Here is a 27,317-nt window from a genome sequence, read left to right on the forward strand (position 1 = left end):
TTGAGGAAGGGGCAGCAGCCGTCATATATAAAACAATTTCTGTTCGCTTCAAGTTTTAATGTTAATCCTTCCTTTCAGTTGAAAAAACTTCATTTAATTCTTTTTTTCATGTAACTCTAAATAAGATCCTCAGACAATTATTTTAAGATGTGAAGGATCCCTCATACCTTTGCGTGCAGATTTCAATCTCAGAGGACATTGGTGCTTCAGAGGAATCAAATTATCTTTCAAAGACGGAAATAATTTACACTCTAAAGAAAAAAAACGGAGGCTACGTAAGAATTTACATTGCGGTAAGCAATATTTGAATTTAACGGAACATAGATTTTCGACAAACAAGCTTGAAACCCAAACGATATAAAAAATTAGATGTTGCAATTTTCTTCTCACCTCTGCACAAGGGTTTATTTCGTCTGAAACAAAAATTACTGAACAGTTTATCTGCTCCGAAAATTCGAATACATAATAAAACTATCAACTATTGTCAACTGACACGGGAATAGAATTTTTTACGGTACTTCCGTATTAGCCAGTACACACTCGAGAGTTTTGCTGAATGTAAAATCTAAGAAAAACGATTTCATAGTCTCTAAGATAAATGACGGGAGACATAATGGGTACTTCCGTATTATATGGTAGCCTAAACACTCGAGAAGTGAAGTTTGGTAAATGCTAATGAGATATGATGAAAATACAATACTTTCGTAAAAAATTATGAAAACCACGACAAATAATTATTGTAGGGGGGGGGGGGCAGGGCACAGAACGCTTTACATTAAATACCTAACCTAGTCAAAATACCAACTAAATATTTAATTAAAATATAGCTATAATGTAGTTTTCCACCAAGCCGAAGGTAATTGTCTGGTATAAAAACCGTGAAAGCCGGTTATTGTCTCATTTTCGCGATCCAAATTCTCGGGTGTGTACTATATAATATGGAAGTATCACAGAATGCATTGGACTTGCATAAATTGGACTATATATTTGTACATTCGGGGGGGGGGGGGGAGGTTATGTTGCTTTACCCCCCCCCATGTGCAAATATATATCCCAAATTATATTATTATATTAACTAAAGTATATATTTTCAAATCATATCATATTTTGGTATATTTTATTAGGATTAACCTAACTTCACTTATCGAGAGTGTACTGGCTAATAGGGATGCACCGTTTTACCGTCCCTCAGACATCTGCCGGTTCTTTCTCAAAGCTTGCCTGATGGGTGTGGGGACGGTTGTTAGAGAATCCCATTTCTCATCCCCCTCTGTATAGGCCTGGTACATAACTAAAAAATATCACTTATTCAATTTATGTAGGCATTATATCCCGAAGCGTTTGTTTCCGACAAGATCAGCCATAACTAGAAAGGAAATGTGTCGTTTTGTGTATTTTTGTTAAAGCCGCAGCAACCGTTAGTTAGCCCTTCTTTAGGGTATAGGTCATAAGAAAATAAAGGACACTTTTATTGTCATTTCATTATTGTGGGTGTCTTATTGCAAAAGATACAATCTCAACTTTCGTATTCCTGTATAAGACTCAAGAAAATACATTAATATTTATCAAATAGATATTCAATTTAAACAGCTAAAAGGAAAGTAGTTGTGGAATTCTCATATTTTTTTCATTTTACTTTCTGCATCGTTTCCTGTTAGAATATACCCAATTAAATAATAACTTGAGTTATAAGTGTTCTTCAAAGACTTTTCGACTAACTGTATTACATAAATCAGCCGTATTTGTTTTGAGCGAAGTTCCCTTTTCTCTACGTAGACCCGCTCGGACCTTACTTATTGACAGTTTTCTCATTAAAAATTATACGAAAATGAAATTCCAACAAAATTCCCCTTTGCGGACACCGACGGAAATTCCCAGAAGGGGGCCAGTCTACAAAAATTCCCAAGAATAAGGCTGAGGGATTATAAAAACCTTTATGAGAACATCATATATTTTTTCCTAACATTGGAATCTACTGAAAATTTTATATTATTTAGGGGGAGATGAGAAACTGCCTACTCTGGTCCCCTTCTTGTAGATACCCACACATGGAACAATTGACCTAGGTTTAAAATAATGGCTTACCATTAATAAGTCCAGGTAGGAGCATACATAATATTGCACTGATCACAAACGTGTCCCTTGTTAGCACTCTTGGCACTTTTATCTGTGACATTTTGATTCTCACTTCATTATATAATAAAAGGAAGGATTTAATTCAGATGCACTACGACTAGTGAGTAGTGATATCGACTGTAGTGATAGCGTGAGTAGTGATAGCGACTAGTGAGTATCCTTAACACAAGTTCTTTTCAAGCGGCAGCTATTAATCCTAAAAAGAAATGTAAAAAAATTATAGCGTGTTAGGATTTATCCTCTCTGAAATGCTTAAAAACATACTTAGAACCATATTTTAACGAATACTTTTGAGAAAATATAAAAAAAGGAGAACATTATTGAAGAGGCTGTGGTTTATATTCCGTCTGAATCTGCTGGATTCCTTGAAAGCTGTGGAACATGGAGTCTGGACAACAAGTCGTACTCAATAGCTTGCTTCAAAAGTTAGGGGACCATGCTCTGGAAAAAGTATTTTTCATGATTTTCTTGTTATATGTAACAAACACGTGTATTTCTTGTAATCTTTACACATCAGATTTTACGGATTTTACAATATCACACAACATTTTCACTGTCCTTGATATTTTACATCTTATTCTTGGGAAATTTCTAAACACTGAGAAAAAACGGTTAGCTTTGTTGCTCAAAATACAAGTCCCATTTCGCTTTTCTGAGAAAACATGGTTTTTCAGATTTATTTATTTCTTTTGTATATTTCAAGTCATTTTTTTTAAATTTAATTGAAACAGAGTTGTTTTATTGTTCCGCTAAGCATCGTTCAGTTTATTCCATTTTAATATTTTTCTAAGAAATCCAAAGATAAGGAACTTATTAGGTCGAAATTTTTTCAAAAGTTAACAATGGCCGCGGGTAAAAGCACCGCCAGGAAAGTTTTCCCGTGGGCGGCCAAATACGGCCAGGGTTACGTTTAATTTCTCATTTTCCTCTCCTGCATTTCTCTTTTTTGTCTTCAGTTTTCAATGGGAGCTTATCGCCCCCTGGCAGCGCCTCTGACCAAGGTAAGAAAAGAATAAATATTTTGGATTACACGATTTATTAAATTGATGTAATTATTCAACATAATTTTTAAAAAAAACTCAAATTCTGGACAGTTAATGTTTAGTCTGAGGAAAATAATTATAAGACAAATTTCTCCATTGGTATTGGAGATTCTGTTGTAGTCCTACAGTATATCATCATCTTAAAATGCTTGGTGAAATGAAAGTTTTAAGAATACCAGTCAGACGTGTTTGGCCTACAACGCTACATGAATTTAAAGAAGAAAATTACAACAGAGAACATCTTTGTTGAGAAGAAATTAACCTATATTTTATATCTTTAAAAAGACATAGCATAGATGAAATGAATATTTAGCCAACTTTTAGTGCGATACTCCAATGAAATTGAGTTTACAGATACAGACTTTGGTTTCCACATTTTTTTTTTGTGCTCAAATTACTCAATGCGGCAAAAATTTAATAATGTCCTATTTCAGAAACCTCTCTAGTATTTGCAATGATACTTGCAATAACTTTTTCTGATATCTTTTCTCTAAGGGTACAACCTATGGATCTCTTCTAGCAAAATATTTTGAAATAAAATAATTTTCAGCCACAATAACAAAATATTATTGCATAACAGCTCAAATTCTAACTTGAAGAATCTAGAAGCGTTTCAGCCGACGAAACAGAAGTCGAACAAAAGAAAACAACACCTAATTAAAGGTGTTACGTCGAAAGAAACAGAAGTGTTTTAATTAATATAATCGAATCAACCCCTACTAGTAAAATGAATAAATCGGCGCTAATTTTTAAACAAAAATCTTGCGGTAGATTAGTTAAGAATTTCTGTAGTCCAGAACATGAAATTCGCAAAACCTACTAGGATTGGCGCCAGAATTGTTCTTTGACGGTTTAAGCAGAATCATTGCCAACAAATGTTCATAAGACTTGATAATGTAAATTTGTGTTTAAAACAAAATTTGAGGGAGGAGTAGTTAAACTCCACTGGGGGTCGGGTCAATTTATTTTGAGGGAGGCTCAACCACAAAAAAAGGTCTTAAGTTTTATTTTTGATAAAAATATTCCTTACACAAGAATTGTCCCAATACTTTGGAATCCGTTAGAGGATAATGCCCACAGTCCTTTAAATAGTGTCTCTTATGTTGGCGTATTTACAGCAAAAAGTGCAAATTGTAATAAACTTTAAAACAGTTCAATTTTCCATTCTTTATATTTATATTAACAATCAACGACACAGTCTAAGGCTGTTGGTGAATTTAAAAAAATGAGGCTTATATCTATTCGTTAAAAATTGTGCCGCTAATAAGGATTCGCCGCAATTATATAGAGAGTAACTTCAAATTTTCATGCTTAGAGTTTATGTACTTAGCTACCATTGGAATCCACTGGGTTTTATTTTACCCACTTCAACTAATCAAACTGCTTAAATATTTAGCATCCCTTGTATGTTAACTACACAGTTTATATAATTAGCAGTATGATCTTTCCCTATCTCACCCATTATAAAAACCCGGACCGAGGTGCGAGTGCTCCAGATAACCTATAAACATAAGCGGCATTAGATCTTTTCACGGGTAGACAAAGAATAATCACCTACGGAACAAATACTGACAAAACCACTTGGCCGGCTCAACCAATAAGTGGACAATAAGTGCACAAATAAGTGGGAGGAGCTTTTTGTTCGCACCGAGAATGAAGAGCCAGAAATCATCTGCGGTAAACTTACTGGATAATTATACAAACTGTGGTTAACTATAACCCAAGCTCCGCCCTCATACGTTATATATTTATCGACGCCTGCTTTTCCCCAGGGGTGGTGAATCCAAATGATTTTGTGGGCCATTTTGGAAATGTGGTAGAATTTCTGCGGGTCGTATATAACCTTATATGCCCCCACATTACATTTGACCAGTGGTATCTCTGATGAGCATCCGGGACTAGGGGTTCCATCTCATTGCCGCAGGGCCGGCAGGAAAGGGAACCAGTTGCTTAAACAAATTTCCTAAAACATCAATGGATGCCACATGTGCCATAAATGGCCCAGAAGCCACTATTTTTGAAACATAAAATTATTAGGAGTGAAAAATTAACACATAATTAATTATCATTATTGAGTTTACTTTCAATCTTACATGTAAACAAAGATAATATAATAAAAACTGTGCTAATAGCAAAAGAAATATATAGAATCAAAAATGAAAAATAAACCTCAATAAGCATAAATGAAAACAAAAAAAAAATAATTAAAAAATGGTCATGTTACTAGTGCGGTTTACTTAGCTTTTGCAAATTGGCCTCAAAAGTAGAAAGGCCTTATTGACTCCGATCCCTCACCCCTGCTGCCACCTACAACTTTTTTTACATAATTTATTCAAGGATTATCGATCGAGTCTAATGGGTGTCAAGGTCAATCGATCTGTTGTTGTTTGGCCACGTGTAATGGCATGAGGGGTGATTTACATAATCAGCGGGGGAATTATTGATTCACGAAGGGGAATTAAGAAACAAACATGGCTTCTTTGATCTTTAGGCTAACTTAACCTGATAACTTAATTTACATAATCGCTAGGGGAATTATTGATTTACGAAAAAGGGGAAATTAAGAAACAAGTATGGCTTCTTTAATCTTAGATCTGAGGGATAAACGCTCTTTAGGTTAGAGAGAAAAAATAATATTCAATTTATCAATAAGGCTTCTTTGATCTTTAGTGTCAGGAATTAGAAATGACATCATTTGTTATCTTGGAATTATGCGGGAGTCTAAAGAGATAGAAATTCTATTTTTAAATACGGCTTCACTGATCTTTAAGTCGGAGAGATAAATTGATATTCTAACGAAACCTTAATAGTGTAGCTAGGAACACCTTAGAGATGAAGAGATTAACGTGGGAAATGGTTTCCTGGGAATTTTACATGTGACAGCACAGGAATGCCAAAACAATAGGAACACACAGAAATTACGTTTAGGGATTATTTGGGCGAAACCGTTTTAAACATTTTAGGGAATTATTTCGGCGAAACAGGTAGAGACATTTTAAAAGATGATTTTAGAAGATGTCTTAGAAGAGGTTTTGAGTGTGGTCGTTATAATAGACAAGTTCCATTTGAACAATGTCGTGAGGTCCTCTATCCCCAACCCCAAAGGGTTCCAATCCCCCTACCCCAACCCCGAAGGAAGCCCCTGGTCCACAAAGGTCCCCCCCAGCTCCCAAAGGACCACCCGGCCCGCCAGGCCCCCCCAGACCCTCAAAGGCCCTCCCCGGGCCCCGTCTTTCGTTGATGTATGTTGTCTGAAACCTATGATTTGGGGTGTATGGGTTGCTATTTTTGAATTTTCTGAGCTAGATTTCTTAGTCTTTCGTTGGTGTTTTTTTTCTGAAACCTATGGTTGTGGGTGGGTTGGTTGCTATTTTTGACCTTTCTGAGCTGGATTTCTTAGCCTTTCATAGGTGTGTGTTGTCAGAAATTTATGATTTGGGATGTGTAGTTTGCTTGTAGGACGTTTCAGAGATAGGATTCTTTGTCTCTCAGAGGCGTTTGTTGTCTGAAACTTCTAGTTTGGGATGAGTAGTTTGCTATTTCAGACTTTTATGATCTAGGAATTACTAGTATATCGTAGGTGAATGTTGTCAGAAAATTATGATTTGGGATATGTAAATTACTATTTCGGGCTTTTCTGAGCTAGATTTCTTAGTCCCTCATAGGTGTTTGCTGTCTGAAACCTATAGTTTGGGATGAGTAGTTTGCTATTTTTGACTTTTCTGAGCTAGGTTTCTTAGCCTTTCATAGGTGTGTGTTGTCAGAAACTTATGATTTGGGATATGTCAATTACTATTTTGACTTTTCCGAGCTAGATTTTTTAGCCTTTCACAGGTGTTTGTTGTCTGAAACCTATAGTTTGGGATGAGTAGTTTTCTTTTGGACTGATAAGAGATGGATTTCTTAGACTTTTGTTGATGGGTGTTGACTGAAACTTATGATTTGGGATATGTAAATTACTATTTGGGAATTTTCTAAGCTAGATTGCTTAGTCTATCGTTGGTGTGTGTTGTCTGAAACCTATGATTTGGGATTTGTAGTTTTGCTTTTTGGACTTTTCAGAGCTAGGATTCTTAGTCCCTCATAGGTGTTTGTTGTCTGAAACCTATAGTTTGGGATGAGTAGTTTGCTATTTCAGGCTTTTCTTAGCTAAGGTTTCTTAGTATTTCGTAAGTGTGTGTTGTCTGAAACTTATGACTTGAGGTGTCTAATTTGCTATTTCAGGCCTTTCTGAGCTAAGATTTCATAGTATTTTGTAGGTGAATGTTGTCTGAAACTTATGATTTGTGATATGTAAATTACTATCTCGGGGTTTTCTGAGTTAGATTTCTTAGTCTGTACTTAGTGTGTGTTGACTGAAACCTATGATTTGGGATATAAGGTTCTTAGTCTTTTGTTGGTGTGTGTTGTCTGAAACCTATGATTTGGGATTTGTAGTTTGCTTTTCGGACTTTTCAGAGCTAGGATTCATAGTCCCTCATAGGTGTTTGTTGTCTGAAACCTATAGTTTGGGATGAGTAGTTTGCTATTTCAGGCTTTTCTGAGCTAAGGTTTCTTAGTATTTCGTAGGTGTGTGTTGTCTGAAACTTATGATTTGAGGTGTGTAATTTGCGATTTCAGGCTTTTCTGAGCTAGGGTTTCATAGTATTTCGTAGGTGAATGTTGTCTGAAACTTATGATTTGGGATAAGTAAATTACTATTTTGGGCTTTTCTAAGCTAGATTTCTTAGTCTTTCGTTGATGTGTGTTGTCTGAAACCAATGATTTGGGATGGGTGGGTTGCTATTTTTGACTTTTCTGAGCTGGATTTCTTAGCCTTTCCTAGGTATGTGTTGTCTGAAACCTATGATTTTGGATTTGTAGTTTACTTTTCGGACTTTTCAGAGCTAGGATTCATAGTCACTAATAGGTGTTTGTTATCTGAAACCTATAGTTTGGGATGAGTATTTTGCTATTTCAGGCTTTTCTGAGCTAAGGTTTCTTAGTATTTCGTAGGTGTGTGTTGTCTGAAACTTATGATTTGAGGTGTGTAATTTGCTATTTCAGGCTTTTCTGAGCTAAGCTTTCATAGTATTTCATAGGTGAATGTTGTCTGAAACTTATGATTTGGGATATGTAAATTACTATTTCGGGCTTTTCTAAGCTAGATTTCTTAGTCTTTCGTTGATGTGTGTTGTCTGAAACCAATGATTTGGGATGGGTGGGTTGCTATTTTTGACTTTTCTGAGCTGGATTTCTTAGCCTTTCCTAGGTATGTGTTGTCTGAAACCTATGATTTGGGATGGTTAATTTGCTATTTTTGACTTTTCTGAGCTAGGTTTCTTAGCCTTTCATAGGTCAGTGCTGTCAGAAAATTATGATTTGGGATTTGTAGTTTGCTTTTTAGACTTTTCAGAGCTAGGATTCTTAGTCCCTCATAGGTGTTTGTTGTCTGAAACCTATAGTTTGGGATGAATAGTTTGCTATTTCAAGCTTTTCTGAGCTAAGGTTTCTTAGTATTTCATAGGTGTGTTTTCTGAAACTTATGATTTGAGGTATGCAATTTGCTATTTCCGACTTTTCATAGCCAGATTTCTTAGTCTTTCGTAGGTGTGTGGTGTCTGAAACCTATGATTTGGGATGTGTGGGTTGCTATTTTTTGACTTTTCTGAGCTATATTTCTTAGCTTTTCATAGGTGTGTGTTGACTGAAACCTATGATTTGGGAATGAGTGGTTTGCTATTTTTGACTTTTATGAGCTAGATTTCTTAGCATTTAATATGTGTATGCTTTCAGAAAATTATGATTTGGGAGGTATAGTTTGCTTTTTGGACTATTCAGAGCTAGGATTCTTAGTCCCTCATAGGTGTTTGTTGTCTGAAACTTCTAGTTTGGGATGAGTAGTTGGCTATTTCTGGCTTTTCTGAGCTAAGGTTTCTTAGTATTTCGTAGGTGAAGCTTCCACGTCAGTTTTAAGTTCACCAAGACATAAAAAATTTTCAGTTCTAAATTTTTCCATAGAAGATAGGAAAAGTTATACTATGATTGTGATTATTTTCTATGAAGATAGAAAGTTTCACTTTAATTCTAAATTTTCTTAAATTCAGTTCCGACTTTTCTCAAATATATGAAAAAATTTAAAGTTCGTATCCAAATATTTTCCACGTCAGTTTTAAGTTCACCACCTCATACAAAATTTAAAGTTCTATTATAATTTTTTCCAAAGAAGATAGGAAAAGTTTTGCTATGATTATGATTATTTTCAATGAAGATAAAAAGTTTCACTTTACTTAGAAATTTTATTAAATCTTAAAATTACATGAAATATGCTTACGGCTCTACCAATCGTACGCTGTGCTTGTTCATAGACACGACACGGCTTTTCCACTGAGACTCTATGGCAGGTTATCGACACTACCGAGTTTATTGCATGCATTAAATCAGTATTTTTTACGCAGTGGAAGGATCAACACACAATTCATATCTGTAAAAAGTGAAGATGAATTATTCGACGAAAGTATGTGCACATGAAAAAATCATCGTCGTGTTGAATGCTGACAAGGAGAAATACCTGAACTATGAAACGAGTGCAAGTGGTGATCTTATTGGGAATGTATGCTTACGTTGTCATGACAGTGAGGAGTTAAATTCCTTTGGTGTACCCAAGAATTTCCATCATGCAAGTGGTGGATATGCGAGAGTAACATTACCAGAGAAATTAGTAGTCAAAGAGAATGCCAACTTAAAAATGATAGTTGATGAAGAGGGACAACTTCTAGCTAATGGTTCTCGTAGCATGTTAGCCGTTGATAGATCTTATTGCAATCTTTCTGGTGTTAGCATTCGAATGAAAGCAAAGCGAAAAAGAAGACATGCATACAGCTGCATCAACATCATAAATCATATCATGTCAATGTGCCAAAACTGCTATCAATGTAAAAACAATGTGACAATAGACAGTGAAATCGCAGGCAGAATAAAAAGGACATTAGCAGACAATATCATCAATGAATATTAAGATGAATTGACGGAAAGTGAAGCGCAAGTGTACTAATAATGTATAATAATGTATTTAACATATTTTTATATTAATATTCTACATGTCGTTTTTTCATTAAAAATATATAATGCATTATTTTGTTAAGTGTTCATTATTTTTAGGGTATGCTAGAACGTCAAACGTTCAGAATATCTATTAAAAAGGTCAGAGATGTAAGAAAAATAATTTTAGAGATAATGATTCTACTAGCAGGCTCAAGTTTTCATAGAAGATAGAAAAGTTCAAGTTCTCTTCTGAATTTTACCAAAGAACACAATTCAATTCTAATTTCACCAGAGAAAATAAAAAGCTTACACTTCAGTTTTAAGTTCACCAAGACATAAAACATTTAAAGTTCACTTCTAAATTTTTCCGTAGAAGATAGGAAAAGTTATACTATGATAGTGATTATTTTCCATGAAGATAAAAAGTTTCACTTTAATTCTAAATTTTCTTAAATTCAATTCTGATCTTCCTCAAAGAGTTAAATTTAAAGTTCTATTCCAAATATTTTCCCGGAACAAGAAAAGTCCCAAGACATAAAAAATTTAAAGTTCACTTCTAAATTTTTCCGTAGCAGATAGGAAAAGTTATACCATGATTCTGATTATTTTCTATGAAGATAAAAAGTTTCACTTTAATTCTAAATTTTCTTAAATTCAGTTCCGGCTTTTCTCAAAGAGATGAAAAAATTTAAAGTTTTGTTCCAAATATATTCCCGGAAGAAGAAAAGTTCAACTTCAATTCTGAATTTTCTTAATGAAAATGAAATAAGTTATTGATCAATTCTATTTTTCCAAATAATATAAAAAGTTTCCACTTCAGTTCAGATTTTTCTCAAAGAGATGAAAAAATTTAAAATACTGTTCCAAATATTTCTTAGAAGATATAAAAGTTCAAGTTCTCTTCTGAATTTTACCAAAGAACACAATTCAATTCTAATTTCACCAGAGAAAAAAAAGCTTCCACTTCAGTTTTAAGTTCACCAAGACATAAAAAATTTAAAGTTCAATTCTAAATTTTTCCGTAGAAGATAGGAAAAGTTATACCATGATTGTGATTATTTTCTATGAAGATAAAAAGTTTCACTTCAATTCTAAATTTTATTAAATTCAGTTCCGACCTTTTTCAAAGAGATGAAAAAATTTAAAGTTCTGTTCCAAATATTGTCCCGGAAGAAGAAAAGTTCAATTTCGATTCTGAATTTTCTTAATGAAAATGAAATAAGTTATTGATCAATTCTATTTTCCCAAAATAACGTAAAAATTGTCCGATTTACTTCAGATTTTTCCCAAAGAGATGAAAAATTTAAAATACTTCCAAATTTTTCATAGAAGATAGAAAAGTTCAAGTTCTCTTCTGAATTTTACCAACGAACACAATTCAATTCTAATTTCTCCAGAGAAAATAAAAAGCTTCCACTTCAGTTTTAAGTTCACCAAGACATAAAAAATTTAAAGTTCTGTTCTAAATTTTTCTCGAAACGTACGCGCGCGTACGTAGGCTAACCTATGGAAAAATTTAGAATTGAACTTTAAATTTTTATGTCTTTGAGAAATTAGGAACTGAAATGGAAGCTTTTTCATTTTCATTGGTAAATTTCAGAATTGAGCTAACTTTTTTTCTCCTCTCTAAGAAAATTCAGAAGAGAACTTGTACATTTTGCACTTCTTCGAAAAAACTTAGAATTAAAGTGGAACTCCATATCTTCATGAAGAATATTCACAATCAAAGTATAACTTTTTCTATCTTCTATGAAAAATTTGGAACAATATTTTAAATTTTGTCATCTCTTTGAGATAAATCTGAATTGAAGTGGAAAATTTTATACTATTTTAGGTAAATAGAATTGATCAATAACTTATTTCATTTTCATTGAGAAAATTCAGAATTGAAGTTGAACTTTTCTTTTCCGTGACAATATTTGGAGCATAACTTTAAATTTTTTCATCTCTTTGAGAAAGGTCAGAATTGAATTTAAGAAAATTTAGAATTAAAATGAAACTTTTTATCTTCATGGAAAATAATCAAAATCATAGTATAACTTTTCCTATCTTCTATGGAAAAATTTAGAACTGAACTTTAAATTTTTTATGTCTTGGTGAACTTAAAACTGATGTGGAAGCTTTTTATTTTCTCTGGAGAAATTAGAATTGAATTATTTTATTTGGTAAAATTAAGAATAGAACTTGAACTTTTATATCTTCTATGGAAAATTTGGAACAGTATTTAAAATTTTTTCATCTGTTTGAGAAAAATCTGAACTGAAGTGGAAATTTTTTATATTATTTTGGGAAAATAGAAATGATCAATAACTTGTTTCACTTTCATTGAGAAAATTCAGAATCGAAGTTGAACTTTTCTTCACTTCTTTGAGAAAATTTAAAATTGAAGTGAAACTTTTAATCTTCATAGGAAATAATCACAATCATAGTATAACTTTTCCTATTTTCTATGTAAAAATTTAGAACTGAACTTAAAATTTTATATGTCATGGTGAACTTAAAACTGAATTGGAAGCTTTTTATTTTCTCTGGAGAAATTAGAATTGAATTGTGTTCTTTGGTAAAATTCAGAAGAGAACTTGAATATTCACGATCAAAGTATAACTTTTCCAATCTTCTATGAAAAATTTGGAACAGAACTTAAAATTTTTTTCATCTCTGTGAAAAGTCGGAACTGAATTTAAGAAAATTTAGAATTAAAGTGAAACTTTTTATCTTCATGGAAAATAATTACAATCATAGTATAATTTTCCTATCTTCTACGGAAAAATTTAGAACAGAACTTTAAATTTTTTATGTCTTGGTGAACTTAAAACTGACGTGGAAGCTTTTTATTTTCTCTGGAGAAATTAGAATTGAATTGTGTTCGTTGGTAAAATTCAGAAGAGAACTTGAACTTTTCTATCTTCTATGAAAAATTTGGAAGTATTTTAAATTTTTAATCTCTTTGAGAAAAATCTGAACTGAAGTGGAAAATTTTTATATTATTTTGGGAAAATAGAATTGATCAATAACTTATTTCATTTTCATTAAGAAAATTCAGAATCAAAGTTGAACTTTTCTTCTTCCGGGAAAATATTTGGAACAGAACTTTAAATTTTTTCATCTCTTTGAGAATGGTCGGAACTGAATTTAAGAAAATTTAGAATTAAAGTGAAACTTTTTATCTTCATAGAAAATAATCACAATCATGGTATAACTTTTCCTATCTTCTACGGAAAAATTAGAATTGAACTTTAAATTTTTTATGTCTTGGTGAACTTAAAACTGAAGTGGAAGCTTTTTATTTTCTCTGGTGAAATTAGAATTGAATTGTGTTCTTTGGTAAAATTCAGAAGAGAACTTGAACTTTTCTATCTTCTAAGAAAAATTTGGAACAGTATTTTAAACTTTTTCATCTCTTTGAGAAAAATCTGAACTGAAGTGGAAACTTTTTATATTATTTGGAAAAATAGAATTGATCGATAACTTATTTCATTTTCATTAAGAAAATTCAGAATCGAAGTTGAGCTTTTCTTCTTCCGGGAAAATATTTGGAACAGAAGTTCAAATTTTTTCATCTCTTTGAGAAAAGCCGGAACTGAATTTAAGAAAATTTAGAATTAAATTGAAACTTTTTATCTTCATGGAAAATAATCAGAATCATGGTATAACTTTTCCTATCTTCTACGGAAAAAATTAGAACTGAATTTTAAATTTTTTATGTCTTGGACTTTTCTTTTTCCGGGAAAATAATTGGAATAGAACTTTAAATTTAACTATTTGAGAAAGGTCTGAATTGAATTTAAGAAAATTTAGAATTAAAGTGAAACTTTTTATCATTATGGATAATAATCTCTACCATAGTATAACTTTTCCTATCTTCTACGGAGAAATTTAGAAGTGAACTTTAAATTTTTTATGTCTTGGTGAACTTAAAAATGGAGCGTAAGCTTTTTATTTTCTCTGGTGAAATTAGAATTGAATTGTGTTCTTTGGTAAAATCCAGAAGAGAACTTGAACTTTTCTATCTTCTATGAAAAATTTAGCCTGCTAGTAGAATCATTATCTCTAAAATTATTTTTATTACATCTCTGACCTTTTTAATAGATATTCTGAACGTTTGACGTTCTAGCATACCCTAAAAATAATGAACACTTAACAAAATAATGCATTGAATATTTTTAATGAAATAACAACATGTAGAATATTAATATAAAAATATGTTAAATACATTATTATACATTATTAGTACACTTGCGCTTCACTTTCCGTCAATTCATCTTTATATTCATTGATGATATTGTCTGCTAATGTCCTATTTATTCTGCCTGCGATTTCACTGTCTATTGTCACATTATTTTTACATAGATAGCAGTTTTGGCACATTGACATGATATGATTTATGATGTTGATGCAGCTGTATGAATGTCTTCTTTTTCCCTTTGCTTTCATTCGAATGCTAACACCGGAAAGATTGCGATAAGATCTATCAACGGCTAACATGCTACCAGAACCATTAGCTAGAAGTTGTCCCTCTTCATCAACTATTATTTTTAAGTTGGCATTCTCTTTGACTACTAATTTCTCTGGTAATGTTACTCTCGCATATCCACCACTTGCATGATGGAAATTCTTGGGTACACCAAAGGAATTTAACTCCTCACTGTCATGACAACGTATGCATACATTCCCAATAAGATCACCACTTGCACTCGTTTCATAGTTCAGGTATTTCTCCTTGTCAGCATTCAACACGACGATGATTTTTTCACGTGCACATACTTTCGTCGAATAATTCATCTTCACTTTTTACAGATATGAATTGTGTGTTGATCCTTCCACTGCCGTAAAAAATACTGATTTAATGCATGCAATAAACTCGGTAGTGTCGATAACCTGCCATAGAGTATCAGTGGAAAAGCCACGTCGTGTCTATGAACAAGCACAGAGTACGATTGGTAGAGCCGTAAGCATATTTCATGTCATTTTAAGATTTAAGAAAATTTAGAATTAAAGTGAAACTTTTTATCTTCATGGAAAATAATCATAATCATAGTATAACTTTTCCTACCTTCTGTGGAAAAATTTAGAAGTGAACTTTAAATTTATTATGTCGTGGTGAACTTAAAACTGACGCGGAAAATATTTGGAGCCGAACTTTAAATTTTTTCATCTCTTTGAGAAAAGTCGGAACTGAATTTAAGAAAATTTAGAATTAAAGTGAAACTTTTTATCTTCATAGAAAATAATCATAATCGTAGTACAACTTTTCCTATCTTCTATGGAAAAATTTAGAACTGAACCTTAAATTTTTTATGTCTTGGTGAACTTAAAACTGACTTGGAAGCTTAACCTACGAAATACTAAGAAACCTTAGCTCAGAAAAGCCAGAAATAGCCAACTACTCATCCCAAACTAGAAGTTTCAGACAACAAACACCTATGAGGGACTAAGAATCCTAGCTCTGAATAGTCCAAAAAGAAAACTATACCTCCCAAATCATAATTTTCTGAAAGCATACACCTGTGAAATGCTAAGAAATCTAGCTCAGAAAAGTCAAAAATAGCAAACCACTCATTCCCAAATCATAGGTTTCAGTCAACACACACCTACGAAAGGCTAAGAAATCCAGCTCAGAAAAGTCAAAAAATAGCAGCCCCCACATCCCAAATCATAAGTTTCAGACAACACATACCTACGAAAGACTAAGAAATCTGGCTATGAAAAGTCGGAAATAGCAAATAGCATACCTCAAATCATAAGTTTCAGACAACACACACCTATGAAATACTAAGAAACCTTAGCTCAGAAAAGCCTGAAATAGAAAACTATTCATCCCAAACTATAGGTTTAAGACAACAAAAACCTATGAGTGACTAAGAATCCTAGCTCTGAAAAGTCTAAAAAGCAAACTACAAATCCCAAATCATAATTTTCTGACAGCACACACCTATGAAAGGCTAAGAAACCTAGCTCAGAAAATTCAAAAATAGCAAATTAACCATCCCAAATCATAGGTTTCAGACAATACATACCTAGGAAAGGCTAAGAAATCCAGCTCAGAAAAGTCAAAAATAGCAACCCACCCATCCCAAATCATTGGTTTCAGACAACACACATCAACGAAAGACTAAGAAATCTAGCTTAGAAAAGCCCGAAATAGTAATTTACATATCCCAAATCATAAGTTTCAGACAACATTCACCTACAAAATACTATGAAACCTTAGCTCAGAAAAGCCTGAAATAGCAAATTACACACCTCAACTCATAAGTTTCAGACAACACACACCTACGAAATACTAAGAAACCTTAGCTCAGAAAAGCCTGAAATAGCAAACTACTCATCCCAAACTATAGGTTTCAGACAACAAACACCTATTAGGGACTATGAATCCTAGCTCTGAAAAGTCCGAAAAGTAAACTACAAATCCCAAATCATAGGTTTCAGACAACACATACCTAGGAAAGGCTAAGAAAAATTCCGGTATCTCCACATCTTAATTAGTAGTGCAGGTTAGCTTGTGTTATGTTTGAGCGTGTTTTGCGTTTGTTTAACTTAAATTTTTAAAAAAAAGAAAAAAAAAGGTTGGCATGTATAAGTTGAACCAGAAGTGCAAACAACTTTTAGTACCAGATTTCTCAAATTAGAAAATTTTTCTTGTGTGACGCAAGTATTACGAAAATCTTGTTTTGGTAGGCTACTGGTGTTTTAATATGTTTTTAAAATTAAAGTAATCTTTTCTCATAAGTTCAAAAGCTGTTTTTTAAATATATGGACGCATAAATGACTTTTTTTAACATATTATTTTCATATATTTTTAGCATTATATTTTGTCTCGCGTGCCGGAAAAATCTTCAAGATGGGCACGGGGTTCGTCACCCCTACTTTAGCCTATGTCAAATTTCTCTTGACTTAAGAATCAGCCATTGAAAAATAAAAACCTGAGCATATTTGTTTTACTTAAAAAATACAAGTCCTTTTTGATTGTATTTTTTTTGTGTGTAATTATGTAAAATTATTTTCTCTGACCATTCTTGTCATTGAATATGGTACTGTTCTATCCTGGAACCCACGGAAGATAGATGACAAAGAAACTAGTCAAACAGGTTGTTTCAACGGATAATTTGATTGAAAACAGTGGTTTCTCACTGCTTTTACAATATTTAAACTTTAATTGTGTGGGGTTTAGGGGGGAAAAGGTACCTAGGTTACGTTTGGTTACGTATTTAATATATGCCATGCTTTACCCCCCCCCCCCCGAATGTGGAAATATGTAGCCGAAGTTTATTTCTAAACTACTATATTTACATCCTATTTTATTTTATTTCATTAAGATTGACCAAACTTGACTTCTTGTGTGGGTTCCAGCTAATAGAACAGTATCTTGAATAGATAGATAGATATCAGTATCTTGAATATTACTAAATTTTGACAAAAGAAACCCCATAGGCTAATTTTTATAGCTTTAAGCTAGTCTAACATGTACAAAATTTCAAGAATCAATAACAAGAAGGGGAAGTGGCGTAACCAAGGCCGTACCCAGGATTTTTTCTCGGAGGGGATTTTCTCAAAGATTTTTTTTAGGGGGGGGGGGGGTTACACAAAAAAACCTCAAAAAACACATACAAAGTTTGTTTATATCCATTTTGTTACGTTTTAACGAGTCAAAAAAACATTTCGGGAGGGGTTGAAACCCCCCTAGCCCCCCCTCTGGGTACGGCCTTGGGCGTAGCCGTAGCCTAAGTATTACAGATTTTGATTGTATAATATATAATGCCAATTCATTTTCCCTAGACATCCCCCCGCCAAAGAAAAACGGCCCGTGCAACGAGTCTAAGCTATCTCCCGACATTGTGTGGCCGACACATTTCGCAAGAATACGCGGGGTAATACGTAACAATGTATATTACCCACCCCACAGAAGGAAATATATTTATAAAATAAAGGTAGGACCATCAAATTCTTTATTTTATGTTTTTTCCAAACATCTTATTAGCTGCATATCAAACAGTTCGTGGTAACGAACTGTAAGTAAGGAGCGACCCGGCTCAATAGTAACCGAAACCCTAAAAAACGGAATTTTGATACCAATAGATACATCAGAAGAATCAGTTTTTATGTTGGTTTCAAATATATAAGTTTCATCAAGTTTAGTCTTACCCATCAAAAGTTACGCGCCTGAGAAAATTTGCCTTATTTTCGAAAAAAGGGGGAAACAACCCATAAAAGTCATAGAACTCTAATGAAAAACACACCATCAGATTCAGCGTATCAGAAAAACCCTACTATAGAATTTTCAAGACCCTATCTACAAAAATGTGGAATTTTCCATTTTTTGCCAGAAGAAAGATCATGGATGCTTGTTTGTTTTTTTTTTTTTTTTTTGTTTTTTTTTTTTTTTTTTTTTTTTCAGGGGCGATCCTATCAACCAAGTATTACTAGAATACCGTTAGAGGGATGATTTAAATGGAAATTAAAAGTTCTAGCGCCTCTTCTAAATGACCAAAAAATTGGAGGGCAACTTGGCTCCCTCCCACGCTCATTTTTTTTCCCAAAGTGACCCAATCAAAATTTTGAGATAGCCAGTTTTTCAGCATAGTGGAAAACCTAATTAATATGTCTTTGAGCATGACTTAATCCCCCATTGTGCCTGGGGGAAGGGCTGCAAGCTATAAGCTTTTCCCATTGTTTACATATAGTATTGGTTATTTGGAAGTATACAGTCGTTTTCAGGAGGAATTTTTTTCTAGTGGAGGCTCGGGGTCGGAGCAGGGGTACGGGGGAGGATCTTTCCATGGAGGATATTTCCTTGGGGGAAGGAACATTTCTATGAAAGGGGCGTCAGATTTCCCAGCATTATTTGAAAAACGATCAGAAATTTAAAAAAAAAACAAGTTATCTTTAGCTGAAAGTAAGGAGCAACATTAAAGGAAAAGACGAACGGAGATAATTTGGTATATAAGGGTGTTTGCCCCCTACTCTATGTCCCGCCAATTGAACTACAGTTTTTTATTGCGTTAGAGAAGGCTATATTATCTCCAAAGCCCCTAGGTTTGAGTCTGAGTTGTGTGATTCAAACAAAATTCGAAATGTATTGGACAGAGCGAGGTATTGACTAAGGAGTAAACCCCTTAATATGCTCTTTAAAATTATGCAGATATAGAACTTTCTTTAATAAGTAATTTTGCAAGTAGGTCAGAACAAGATTTCGTGAAAGCCAATTACCCAAAAAAAGGAAAATTAATATGCGAATTTTATTCTAATTATTCATGTACGGTGAGCCAATATTAAAGCTGCATTAATTCAAAAACGTTCAGAAATTAACTAAAAAAAACAAGTTTTTTTAACTGAAAGTAAGGAGCGACATTAAAACTTAAAACGAACAGAAATTATTCCGTATATGAAAGGGGCTGTCCCCTCCTCAACGCCTCGCTCTTTACGCTAAAGTTTGACTCTGTCTCACAACTTTATTTTTTCAAACAATAAAAAACTTTAGCGTAAAGAGCGAGGTATTGAGGAGGGGACAGCCCCTTTCATATACGGAATAATTTCTGTTCGTTTTAAGTTTTAATGTCGCTCCTTACTTCCAGTTAAAAGAACTTGTTTTTTTTTTAATTATAAAGTAAGGATTTCAATGCTGTAGTGTTTTCTTTTAGCCTAGTTTTGTTTATATCCCAGGCTATATATGGGACCATCTGGGGAGGAAGATTACCACAAAGGCAAATATGATACTTGGACAGAGTATAAAATAAGGAATCTAGTGGTAGGCCTACTGATTTTATTTTAATAACTTGCTTCCTTCTGTGGGACTGCTAACAGTCTATAGGCTAGACTGTTCCGTCTCTGTCGGTGGTTGGGGGGGGGGGATTGGTGAAACACTGCCACCTTTGCTTCAGGGGTTGTATCCTTGAATATTCAGGTTACTGAAATTTGTATTATTAATCACCGGCTTTTTTTCTGGGGGGGGGGCAGCGAACTTCAACATTCTCAGGCGGACCCAAAAACTACGGTAGGCTTTAATCCTGGCTACGTGCATTTTCTATTAGCTGCAAGGAGGTGCACACAAATTTGTTTTTGATGGAGCCAGTAAAAAAAAAAGAATCAAAGCACAAATCATGAGATTTTAAGAGAGTAATAACGGTAAATTTCCCACTTAGCTCACTATTGAGATAGCTTAGAAATGGTCATTCCTCTAAAATCAGAATTTATTCTTGAATAGGCTGAATCCAAATTTAACATTCATTTGTTTTGGAAATTAACTTTAACCCGCCCCCCCCCCCTATGTGTGAATATATACCCGGAACTGTATCTATACAACCAATTACCCATTATTTTGACAAACTCTTAAATCAATTTGAAGAAAAGAGTGACTTATGGAAAATGCAGTGCATATATACGACACAGGGTATATTTTTGCACATCAGGGGTGGGGGTTAGGGTTAAAGTTAATTTCTGACGCAAATGAATGCTATATTTGGATTCAGGATGAAATTCTCATTCTAAAGGTATGTCTAGGCTATTTCTTAGCTATCTCATTGGTGAGTTAATCGAAAAATCTATCGGAATAACTTTGTATTATTAACTGCCTAGGATAATTTAATGGAAGGCCTACTGATGTGAATTTTTCCTAGTCCGAAAACGTCGGCTCACCTTTGATACAGAAAGCTGAAAAATCGAAATTTCAGTATATCCAATTATATACCCGTAATCACAACCAAAGGTTTCGATAGTTAAAATGCATAAACGGAACTAAAAGGTATAATCTGAAATCGTCACGGATTCTTTGAAGGACAGAGCGGCTGCCTCAAGCAATGCTGAGGTCTCAGAGAGGAACAGGCTCTTGGAAACTGGAAGACTTTTATTATTGCTTTGAATCTCCAGCGCCTGGAATTCCCAAAATCGATTTATCTATTTCTAAGATATATTTATCATTTCGAAAGGGCTGCCTACTCCAAAAATAAAGATTGTTACCGATGGACTAGCGGGGCTGATAGTGTTTGTACATTTGGCCATCTTGTTAAAATTTAATGGGAGGGGGACGGAAATCATACCCAGAGGAGAATTAAGATCTACTTTATGTGAAATCATGTCGCCCAAGTGTTGTTCCGATAGAAGTTTATTCCATGGGCTCTTCAGAAGGAAATACTAGAAGAACAAAAGAGTAACAAGACTCGATTCCCAAATCGAGCCTCTTTCTAAATATTAATTTTAAAAAATCCACAAAATAATTTTTTAAAGAAAAGGAAAGAGCTACATTAAACTAAAGACAAGCAGAAATAAAGTCAAGTGATTTTCCGAGCGTAAAACTACCCTAAATCACCTAAGAAACTAAGTGCAAATTATGTTCTGTTCTTTAGAAGGCACGGAGGAGGGGGGGGGGGGGGGTGTCAGCCCTACTCCTTTTAGTTCCTGCTCCTTTTGAGGTTAGCTCGGTTATTTATTGAAATTTCTGTTCGCTTTAGGTTTCATTTATTTATTGGTGGTAATTTCTGGTAGTTTTACGCTTGAAAAATTATTTGACTTGATTTTTGCTCATCTCTAGTTTAATGTAGCTAATTAATTTTCTTTGAAAACTTTTAATATGGAACATTTTTTTTAATTGATTTTTGTTCGTTTTTATTGAGATAGTCTTTTTCATTGGTTAAGAGAAGAATATTTTAAATCTTTTCTGTTTTCATCTATAAGAATCCAGATTTTGACTTACTTATACATGTTGGACTAAATTTTTTAACAATTTTATAATAATGTACGCCCTTTGGAAAACCTGGATATACACAGTATATTTTGATTTAGTTTCACATTTCAACTTTCCCTGAAAAATTAAACTTAAGCCCCATTCTGATCCTAAGACATTGTTTCTATGCTATTTTGGCACCTGGATGCACTTACCCCTTCTGATTTATTTCAATAGCAAAAGCCAAAGTATAATTAGTAGTAGCCCTGAAAGTTTCAACTTAATGCCCTCAGTACGTCTTGAGATACAGCTGAAACGTCATATTGACAACCAGCATGCACATAGAACCTTTTGATTTAGTTTTAAAGAAAGCAGGAACTTTTCCTAAAAGTTTCTACTTTATACCCTATCCCAGTCTTTACAGCCTGATCTATTTTGACATCCTGGATGCACTTCAGTTATTTTGTCTTAGTTCAGTAGTAGCAGCAATTGTAGGAGTAGAAGCAATAGAAGTAGCAGCAAAAGTGGTAGTAATATTGTTAGCTCTAGAAGTTTCAGCTTAATACCCTAAGCCTAAGGCGTTGCTGGGACATTTCTAAAACACCCTTTTGATAAACCACATGCACATAATGTGTTTTGATTTAGTTCAACTCCGCCCTCCATCACCATTCCCTGAAAGTTTTACTAATATCCTTAGCAGTAGCAATACTAGAAGTCATAGTAGCAGAACTAATAGTAGGACCATTGGGAATAGCATTAGTGATAGTAGTAGTAGTACTGTTAGTAGTAGCGGCAATAGTGTTCACATTTTGCCTTTTCGGTCTACTTCAGCACCCCTCCTTATGCCCTGATAGCTTCAGTTTTACCTTAAATCCGTTTCTGAGATATTGCTGATATGCTCTTTGGATAACCTGCATGAACATGGGGGCTTTTGATTTAGCCCAACGTCCCCCTCAACAGTCTCTGGAAGTTTCATATTAATACTATTGGCCTTAGCCATAGTAGTATTAATAGAAGTAGCAATAGTAGTACTACCAGTAGCAGTAATAATACTAGTATGCATACAGTGCTTTTGTACTAGTTCGACATACCCCTCAACATGCCCTGATAGTTTCAACCTAATGCTGTAAGCTGATCTTGAGACACTTCTAATACAACGTTTTATCAGCTTGCATACACATAGCGTATTTCACTATAAATCAACATCCTCTTCAACATTTTCTGAAAATATCTCCTTGATATCCTTAGCCTTAGTAGTAGAAATATTTGTATGCATATGGTACCTTTGGTTGGTTCAACATCCCCCTCAGCATTTATTGAAAGTTTCAACTTTATATTCTAAACTGTTACTGAAATATAGCTGTTATGTTTTTTTAGTAGCCTAAATCGAAATAGTGTGTTTCGATTTTGTTCAATATCCTGCTCAAAAGTTCCCAAAAATAGGGTCGACCGTCGACCGATGTCATTGTGCAATATCGTTGATGTGGTTGCATTTGTACTTCTCAAGTAAACTCCAGGATGCACATGAATGGGGTCGTTTTTTCACTAGTAGGTGCAATTTGATTTTTATCTTGTTATTTTCAAACAGTAATCTGTTTGGAACTCACTTTAAAGTTATCAGGGATATGCGGACAGTCATGTACCCAACACTACTACTACTACTACTAACAACTCACCGCAGCACCAAGCAGCCTGAGGCTAACATAGCTACGCACGCTCGTCCTCCATCCCAATCTATTCAAAGCCTCCCATTTTACACCCGCCCAACAAGTTCCCATTTCCTTTAAATCTTTCTTTATGACGTCCTCCCACCCCAGACGAGGACGGTCTAATTTCCGTTTAGCCCTCGACGGTTGGCCGAAAAGAACAATCTTCGGCAATCTGCCATTTTCATCCGCACAACGTGCCCTAGCCACCTCAACCTTTCTTTCACAGTGGCGTACATTTCGTCAAAATCCTGGGAGGGGGGCAAAATTGAAACCAATTATCCTAAATCAAGTGAAAATGAAAGTGAAAACTGAAAAATTAGTCACATGAATATTATTATATCTATATATTATATATTAGGATATTATCCTAAATCAAGTGAAAATGACAGTAAAAACTGAAAAATTAGCCATATAGTACCTTAAAGATAACGATATCCTAAAGAAAACTGACCCGTTTCTGTGGACGCTTGAATTATATAGGCCTATCTTAGTTTTGACAAGATTCTCGAAGAAACTAAATTTCGCTGGGGGGGGGGGCAAACCTGGGTTGGGGTGGGGTGGGGGCAGACTGAAGTCTGGGAGGGGCAGTCTCTATTCTCCTTTGGTCAAAATTTGATAACTGGCATTGTAGTTTTATTTGTTTTTATTGCTTAATGAGTCTTTCTTTAAAGTTTTTAATCAGTTTATATTCTTCGCTCATTTCTTCCCTATACGCCATTTTACAGATTTTTTCTACTTCCAATCCAACTTTGAGCATTTACTTTTTTTGGTTACTTCAGCTCTTACTAAGCTATTTTTATGATACTTTTTAATGAAGCTTTCTTTTCTTGTGTCACAGAACATAACCAAACAAAATTAGAGCAACGCTATGCAATCAAATTTTCACGTTAATCTTATGAAAACATGGCGGAGATTTCAGACAGTTCAAAACAACGGATGAAAACCAGGTTTCATGGGAGCACAAGGCTCTTATGGGGTCATAATACCTTTCCATGTCAAGAAATGACAAAAATTTGGAAAATGTCCTAGCTTTTGTGACGTTTGATGGTTGATTTTGAAAATAGTAAGCTGTGACATGAATTGTTTCGTAACTCGCCTTAGGATACTTATAACGGCTATGGATGTGTGGATGACAGGCATTTACGTAAGAAATGCTCTAATTTTTTTTGGATATTTTCCATAGTAACTGGAGACCAATGCCGGTAACTGGAGACCAATATCGATACTGCCTTTATTGTCAAAAATTTTGAAAAAGTGATTCATCGCCGTCTATATTACCATCTCTCGAAACATAGCCTACTCAGTGATACCCAATTCGGGTTTCGAAAAGGTCATTCCACTAGCCATGCTGCCATTCATCTTGTTGATTTTGTAAATAATTGATTTAGTAAATGGTGAACTCCCCCTAACAGTATTTTTTGATTTTAGGAAAGCATTTGACACGGTAGATTTAAAAATTTTATTGCAAAGATTAGAATGCTTAGGTGTTAAAGGAGTGAGTTTGAAGTGGTTTGAAAGTTATTTGTGTGGGAGGTCTATTAAAATGATGATTGATGATGCTTTTTCTTCCCCTTGTCAAGTGTCGTGTGGTGTGCCACAGGGATCGGTCCTTGGTCCACTTCTGTATCTGGTTTATGTGAATAGCATGAGGTTTATCTTCCAGATTGTTGCTTAAAGTTATTCGTTGATGACACTGCAGTTACGTTTCTAATCGTTGTTTGGATAGTCTTGTGTTGAAAGTGAATTGTGTTCTGAGAAATTTCCATGTTTTTACTAGTTTGAGTTTGTTATCAGTTAATTTTACTAAGACTAATTTTATTGTATATTCTAGATTAGGCAAGCCCAGTGATATTGATGGTAGAATTCTGTTTAATAATAAGCCTGTAGTTCAACTTCAATAAATCCGGTACTTAGATTTTTACATTGATCGTAATTTTTCGTGGAAACGCCACAGTGATGTTGTTGCCGCAAAGGTTGCACGTGGCCTTGGAGCGATTCATTGTTTTAAAAATGTTTGACCTCAGAGAGTTTTATTACTTTTATACCATGCTTTGATCCACCCATATGCTTCGTATGGCTGTATGTTATGGGCAAGTAATTTTTATGTGAATTTTAAACGTGTTCAGACTTTTCAAAATAGAGCGATGCGTCTTATTGGTGGGTATGTTGAAGGTGTAAATAACACTTCAGCTTGCTTCAACAAGTTGCAAGTGTTGAATGTAGGACAGCTACGAGACTACCAAATAGGAATTTTTGCTTATCAATGCTGGAATGATGTTAGTCCAGAGGTTTTTCGTGATTATTTTAATGACAATAGGTCTTTGCACCATTATGAAACTCGTCATGCTAGTGATTTCATTGTTCCGAATAGAAGTGGAACCAGGGCCGGCTTCCATACTAGATTTTCAGGACCTAATGTGTGGAACTCTATTCCGGAGAGCATTCGGGTGGCTGAGCACCTGGGGTTATTTAAAAATAAATTGAAACATTATTTGTTAGGTCAAGGTTCATAATTTTTTTTTTTTTTTTTCTCTCTTTATTATTATTATTATTATTTATCTTTATTATTATTATTATTATTATTAAATGAATTGATGAGAGATTGATTTTTTTTTTAGTGTTTTTTGTTTTTTTTTTATTATTATTATCAAGTTTTTTTTTTTTTTTTTTGTTTTTTTTTATAGTTAATCATTAATTAGTAAATGATTTGTATGTACCCGCCCAGTCGCAAGTGCTTTTTGGTATCTTTCTTGGGGAAGGTATTGGCATATTTGTTAAATGTATTTTGATGTTAAATAAATGGACTGAACTGAACTGAACTGTCCCATTGTGGGCCCTACAAAATATATAAAACACAAGTGCTTGACGGAACGAGTCACACTGATTCTGAAAACCTCACGGATTCTGAAAACCTGATACATGACCGTATTATATATTTCTGAACCATAGCATCAGCGTTTTGAATATTTGAATCATTTAGAGGCTATTGAAACAAGGATTGAGGAATGAAGGGGCAATAGGCTTCTAATAGAGTAGGAGTAAGACTAAAATGGAGCAAAAACTGATATTCATGGGGATTACCAAATATGTAACATTCATTAAGTTTAGAGTTACCATTCAAAAGGTATTAGCCTGAAAAATCTGAATAATCAGAGGCAACGCTGTAGCGTTGCCTATAGTAAAGGCCATACGGCTCCAATGTTTTATTATTTATTTATTATTATTATTATTATTTTCCCAGAGGCACTTCATATGGAAGGGGTCGTCATAGAAACTTTAAAGGGGGCTCAACCGATTGGAAATTGAGAGTTCTAGGGCCCTTTTTAATAGTCGAAAATGATTGGAGGGCAACTAGCCCCCCCAACGCCCATCATTCCCCCAAACACATCCAATCAAAATTTTGAGATAGCCATTTTGTTCAGCGTAGTTGATTTCCAGATAGAAAATATGTTTTTCCGGAGGACACTCCGCAAAAACATATTTTGCGGAGTATACCCGGTATAGCCTGGGGGCATATAAGGTTTTTATAGAAAGCGTTGTCGTAGAAACTTCAAAACATGCTCATTCGATTAGAAGTTCAAAGAGCTAGTGCCCTTTTTAATAGTCAAAAGTGATTGGAGGGCACCTAGCCCCCCCCCCCACGCCAAGCATTTTCCCAAACACATCCAATCAAAATTTTGAGATAGACACTTTTCTTAGCGTAGTTGATTTCCAGATAGAAAATATGTTTTGAGGAGGAAATTCCCC

At 34.1% G+C, this 27,317-nt stretch overlaps 1 protein-coding gene across 1 annotated transcript in view; it reads right to left on the reverse strand.

Moving 5' to 3' along the window:
- LOC148950546 (uncharacterized) overlaps positions 1 to 20,991 on the reverse strand; it is a 156,257-nt gene extending 135,266 nt beyond the window's left edge. Inside the window, exons 1-2 of the mRNA XM_089092471.1 lie at positions 20,838 to 20,991; positions 2,086 to 2,332 (exon numbers count right to left, since the gene is read on the reverse strand). Of these exons, the coding sequence (XP_088948597.1) occupies positions 2,086 to 2,176 (91 nt within the window). The 5' untranslated portion in view covers positions 2,177 to 2,332; positions 20,838 to 20,991. The remainder of the gene's footprint in view (positions 1 to 2,085; positions 2,333 to 20,837) is intronic.
- Positions 20,992 to 27,317: the final 6,326 nt, after the last annotated feature.

This window comes from Artemia sp. Qi Xiang Cuo, chromosome 7, assembly GCF_049724085.1.
Source record: "Artemia sp. Qi Xiang Cuo chromosome 7, ASM4972408v1, whole genome shotgun sequence".
Taxonomy (NCBI): Eukaryota; Metazoa; Arthropoda; class Branchiopoda; order Anostraca; family Artemiidae; genus Artemia; species Artemia sp. Qi Xiang Cuo.